Genomic DNA, 6,213 nt, shown 5'->3' with positions numbered 1-6,213 from the left:
AAAAAAAAAAAAACAAAAAAAAAAAACCCCAAAAAACAAAAACCACAAGAGAAGGACTCAGGAAGCCAGGGGCATAGAAGGAGAAAGCCAGTGACCAAAGAGGCAGAGATGGTAGGGAAAGACAGTAAGGACACAACTACATGGGGGTGATTATGCCATGACACTCCTCAGAGGGCACAGGATACCTGCTCAACTGATACCTTGACCCTCAACTTCCAGTGTGCAGGACAGCAAGACACAGCTCTGTTCTAATCTACCCAGGCCGTGCTACTTAGTTATAGCAATCCGGGAAATGAACCCAAGATTCCCCTAACACAACTGTATCTAGTACCCAGATGTTGGGTAATAAGGTAGGAAGTCAGTCTTAAATGAAGGTCCGCCTGTGATTAATCACTTAACACCAGCCTTTGTTACAACCAGAGGCACTCCGCTCAAATTCCCATTCATGATCCAACTTCTATAGGTACACAGGTACACAGAGGGCATGTTTGTGCTTGGGAGGGGACTCAAGTCACAGGCAGCTCTTAGGTATGATCATGTAGTGACCTAGGAAACAATATACTTGTTTGACTGGGTTTTATAACAAACCCGAGAGAAAACAACCTAAGACATCATTTGAGTTGACCCAAACCACGGTAGCTCACCTGGCTCAGTCCCATGAGAGTTTCATTCCATTAGAACAAGCCTTTAACTTGCTCTGTTTCTGTGTCAAGGTCTATATCATAAAAGCAGGGTCGGGTGGGCAGTCCTGGCATCGTGCTCATCTGGAAGAGAAAACAAAACATTGGACGTGAACAGAGTTCCCGAAGTGATTAATCACGGCACAGTCCACTGGACATAAACCAACCACGCAATTCATGACAGCCACATAGAACATTCTGTTATGGTCACAGGCGGACCTGTCAGTTTGCCCCCTGACTTTACACTGCAAAGAAATCAAGTACAGAAAGCACCTCCCCCAAGATGTAGCTCCTTCACCATCCCCTGTGATCCCACAAGCACACAGCAGCCACCAGTGATTTTCAAAAGCTTCTAAGTCCAATTTGCATACAGAACCCGAGACCAGCCAGAGTTACCTATTCATCAAGTACCATGCATGTATTTTCATCAATGTAAAAGCCTGCAAACTGTACTAGAGGCTGGGCACAGTGCAAACTCATCCTTTAGCTAGCAGGCACCTGGCTTTCCCTTCCAACAGGAACGCCCGTGTTGACTGTCACTTTGCATTGTGATCTAGAGAGGGTAAGTTACACTGTCAAGGTTGCTAATGCAGTAAGTATCACACAGCCTTTGGACATTCCTCGATGTTTGTTCCATGTTTCCATATCACTGCCTTGGAGTGGTAGTCTGTGTATTTTACATGGATGACAGCCAGCTTCAGCTACCTTCTGACATAGGTATTTGCTTTCATCTGATTTTATAGATTTTTTTTTTTTTTTTGGTATGTGGGTTGCTAGGACCTGTTCTTTTCAAATAGAGTTTCATGTGGCCCAGGCTGGTCTTCCTGTGACTATCTCCCAAGTCTTCAGATCGTAGGTCCATGTCTAGCAAGTTGAGAGGACATTAAGTTATCAAGGGAAGTGCTCGTGGACATGTCTAGCTAAGGACAGGGTCTGGTTCTTTACTGCTTTGCTGAACGGAAACTTTCTGTGCCGCTGTCATTTTGTCCCCTGTGGCAGAAGGCCCCCGTGTATCAAGAGAGCATGCAGGTATTAACACACAGCTCCCAGGATCTGTGCTGCAAGAGAGGATTCAGGATCTCCTGTGATGCTTTAACAGACACCCATCTTCCAGTTGCATCCATCCATCAGGCAGAGGCCAGATTGACTTTTGTGTCACACAGAAACCTTGCCTGTCCCCAGGTGCTCTTTGTAAGATGGAGCAGTGATGGGCTATCACTGGCTTGCAGAGTGACTCGGCTTCCTCCTATTCCATAATTCTCTGCAGAGAACTACTAAGGGGGAATGTCATTCTTACCCTGTGCTCCCCTCTCTCACTCCTGTCTCTGCTTACAGACTCTTCTCACTCAGCCAGGGCTGTGGAGTGGCAGCAGCCTAGGAGCCTGGTGGAAATTCAAAGCCATAGACAGATTTGCTGAATGGGAGCTTGGGACCACAGCAAGTCCCCAGCGACACAGCACGACTTTGAAACTGTGTTTCACTTGGTGTCCACGGTCCTTCCTTGTGACTCCTTCAGCTCAGGAGAGCTTAATACCTCAGTGCAAATCTCCTTTATATGTAGGCCAGATGGGGCGCCCATTCCTCCCTCCCCCCACTGCAGTTCTCACCGAGTACTCTCTGACCTTCTGGAGTGTGGAGGCTGAGGCAGGGCAAGGAGAAGGCCTAGCATGTGGTGCTTGCTATATAGGATTGCATAGGATTGCAGCTCAGGATGCAGGAGTATCACTGCTATGGGCACAGCTGGGGATAAGGCTCCCTTTGTCACACACAGGTGGGCAATGACACTCTGGCACTTAGTGGCTGGGGCTCTGCTGTATTTTAAAGCTTACCTCCTTAAAAGGCAGGCTCCTAGCATGGACTCAATATTTCTCTGGTTACTACTATGTTATTCTATTGAAAGGAGGGTGGATGCGTGTCTTCTCCCCATTCTAAATTCTGTCACAATATCGGGACATAAAACTAGCCAAGATATTAAGCGTCAAGAAGTGAGAGACGTCTTTCTTCCACTTTCAGCTCATTTAAGCAGGAGAGACATGTGTGGAATGGCAAAATTACCACATTCCTTTCCAAGGATGTAGTAATCGCTTCCAAGAATTGAGACTACTTATTTGGGATAAGGGACAGCAGACAAGAATCCACAGGCTCTGTAGAGCAAGAGCTTCCCTGCTGAGGAAGAGTGGTATGGAATTATGTTAACCAAGACTGTGATACTTGTACCAAGTTTTCTACCAATAACAAACGGCCATCAGGGTGTAGCTCCTAGACTACATTCCATACAGCCCTATAGAAGAAAGTGCGCCTGGGAATTGACCTCTGGCTGCAGGCCTGGGGTCAGTGGGGCTCTGTGTTAATTGTGTGCTGTCCCACTTAAAATAAACGAGGAGCCATTAAGTCTCTGGACTTGTCATGCCACATTAATAGATTCTTGTGCAAAGGTTGAAGAAGAAAAAAAGCTTTTTGTTTTCACGACCCTGATTTTTAACTACGACTAATCTTTCCTGACCACAAGAAACCATACTTTCTATAAACAATGTTTAGAAACATACGTTAGGGCTGTGGGAATGGCTCAGTGGAAAATGCGCTGCTGCTGAGTCTGAGGACCTGGGTGACTCATGGCTGTCTATAACTCCAGTTCCAGGGGATCTAATGCCCTCTTCTGGCTTCCATGGACAGCAGGTATGTACATGGTGCACAGTCATATGTGCAGACAAGACATAATACATAATAAAAAATACACATCAAAGAGACCTCTGTGCCAGCTAACAATTGCCCAGGGCACTGAAAACCCCGGAGCTGATGAACCTGGCAAGGCTTCCCCAGAGACTGCATTCTGCTCAATTCACAAACACTAGTTATCTCCTGGGTACTGGGATTACACATGGGCACCCCAACATGTGGCCTCCCGTTTCACATGCCCAATTCTGGAATTTGATTTTCAGGGAGATTATAAATTTAAATCAGTCACTCGGGGAGGGGACTTTCTAAATAAGAGAGGAGAGACAGGAACAATTGCCACGGGCCCCTTCTGTATATAGGTCCATGTGCTCACTCCTTGGCAAATATGACTTACTAGGGAGAAAGATAACCTGTTGAGAAACAGGAGGGCATTCCTGCCCAGAGATAAACCTGGGAAGGAAGTTCTACTTTATAGTTTTAGTCTTGAGTCCTTTTCAGATTTAATGGCTGTTTAAGAATGGTGTTAGCAGCCAGACATGGTGGTGCATGCCTTTAGTCCCAGCACTCAGGAGGCAGGTAGGTGGATTTCTGTGTATCCGAGGCCAGTCTGGTTTACATAGCTAGTTTTAGGACAGCCAGGACTACACATAGAGGGACCCTGTCTCAAAAATGCCACCCCCACGCCCCCCAACAAGAGAATGGTGTTAGCTTACAGTAGGGCTAGAACCTTAACAAACGTCATCTTTAGAAACGGGTCCCAGCAGGGAGTAGACTACCTTATGAGCATAAAACATTTCTAAAGCAGAATGCACAGAGTAACTACCCAGACCTTTCCTGTTACTATTTCAGATCAAACATGGATTATTGATACCATTTAGAAGTCTGTAAACAGTTCTTGTTTACATGACCTTGCTGAAGAGTTACCTACACATTCAGTTAAAATTTTCTGGTCTGGGGATGTGACTCAGTGGCAGAGTGCTTTTGAGTGGCTAGCATACTCGAGATTCTGGGTTTGACACCCCTCTCCCCATCAACCCCCCCCCACACAATCTTTTTTGGGAAGCTGAAAGAATTATAGTTAGGGCTGCAATTCTGCTTTCCTAACTAACTCTAGAGGGTTAGCAAAACCTAAGGATGAGAGTTCTAAAGCAAGCCCACACACCAGCTAACTGCTCTTTCATTGTTCACTTGCTGTATTCATTCCATCTGTTCCACAAAAGATACACAGAGATCACCAGTAATACAGCAGTAAGCCATTCACATGTGGTTCTTCATGTGTGCCCCTGGATCGCTACAGAGATCCCTTTGGCGTTTCCCTATGCCACCATGAACACCATTCCTGATTTCCACAGCCCTGAGGTAGGTGGAGGCTGACATGCTCTCCTCCATCTCTCTCTAGATGTGGACTACAGTTGTATCATGTTCCTGGTACCAGCCAGGAGGATCTGTGAGTACCTTGGTTCTAGGTGAGTGGACAGTTTGAGGGCTAGGTAACTATGGCAACCAGATCAGGACTTCTGCATCACAGGAAGGGGTGTGGCCCTTGGGCAGTTAGCCTTCATTACAGTACAGTGTGGCAATGTCTACATTGTGGACTTGACTTTGAAGTTAGGATGAGCTAAGGTAAGAGCAGGCCCCACTTAGGCATTCTTTGTTCTTTGTTATTTTATTACCTGTGTTGAAATAAGAAATGAGCAGCTAGAGAGACAGCAGGTAGAAAAGCTTCTGCTCTGCTGTGCAGGCCTGCTGACCTAAGGTTTATCCCTGAACCATATGAAGGTAGGGGAGAAATCACTCCTTCAGATTGACCTCTGACCTCCACAGTCATGCCATAACACACGTGCTTCTTATTGTCTCTCTCCTCCCTCTCACACACATGCACATACACACAAATGACAATAAGACTACTACTTACGGCAGAGACAGAGATAGGAAAAGCAGAAGGAAACCTGGTCCATGACTGCATTTCTTTTACAGGGACAAATAGGGCTTATTAATTTCAAGACATTTCCCAAGATTTTTCTTGTGTTACCAGCTATCTGAAAGTCACTCTAAGCAGAGGATATTGCTTCTAACTCCTTACTTTTTAGTTTCAAGTTACCACAGTCAAATCTTAAGGTAAACTCAAGATGTAAAATATCTAAGCCAATGGGGACGGCCCTGATGAAGACAGAGCCCCGCAGAAGTGGAATTACAAATCAGATAACGAGTTATCCTAAACTGAGCTGCTACACTGACACAGAGGCTGCTGTATGCAGTCCCAGCAGGGCTGCACAGAGAGGAAGTGCCTCTGTCCACCTCTCCACCTTCGTGGGTCTTTCCTGTCAGTTGGCATGGAACTCAGTCACCAGCCATTTGATCTGCAGGTGGCATGCCCTGAGACTCTGCCAACTCTGGGGACACAAATTGATTTAATAACAGGTTTCTGAGGAGTGCCTCCCTTGAATAGTAACAGAGATCTTCTTGGTAACCAAATCGCCATCCTGTGAGGGGCAGGGTAGAGCGAGAGCTGGAGGAAGGAGGGAAGGGTGAGGGACTTTGTTTCTGCTGGGAAGTTTACTAAGTTTCCCCCCTGCTGCGCTGAACATAGGGCCTTACACATACCAGGCAAGCACTGTACCAGCGAGCCACATCTCCTGAGCAGTTGAATCTCTCTCTTGTCTTCCTCCTCTATCTCTCCTCTAGACTGATGCAAAGCTCCTCCATGTTGATTTAAAAAGCTGGGAGGTGGAAGGATTTAACAGGAGGATGGAGAGAGGGTCCATGGAATTGAATCATCCTTGATGCTCTACCTGCTCATGGAGCTGAGGGTGTGTGTGTGTGTGTGTGTGTGTGTGTGTGTGTGTGTGTGTGTGTG

General features: G+C 46.4%; 1 protein-coding gene across 1 annotated transcript in view; it reads right to left on the bottom strand.

The window, feature by feature from the left end:
- Mthfd1l (methylenetetrahydrofolate dehydrogenase (NADP+ dependent) 1 like) overlaps window positions 1-6,213 on the bottom strand; it is a 179,831-nt gene that overhangs the window by 7,789 nt on the left and 165,829 nt on the right. Inside the window, exon 27 of the mRNA XM_028764348.1 lies at window positions 645-764. Within this exon, the coding sequence (XP_028620181.1) occupies window positions 675-764 (90 nt within the window). The 3' untranslated portion in view covers window positions 645-674. The remainder of the gene's footprint in view (window positions 1-644; window positions 765-6,213) is intronic.

This window comes from Grammomys surdaster, unplaced genomic scaffold (assembly GCF_004785775.1).
Source record: "Grammomys surdaster isolate TR1022 unplaced genomic scaffold, NIH_TR_1.0 143, whole genome shotgun sequence".
Taxonomy (NCBI): domain Eukaryota; kingdom Metazoa; phylum Chordata; class Mammalia; order Rodentia; family Muridae; genus Grammomys; species Grammomys surdaster.
This window is presented reverse-complemented; position numbering and strand designations above follow the sequence as displayed.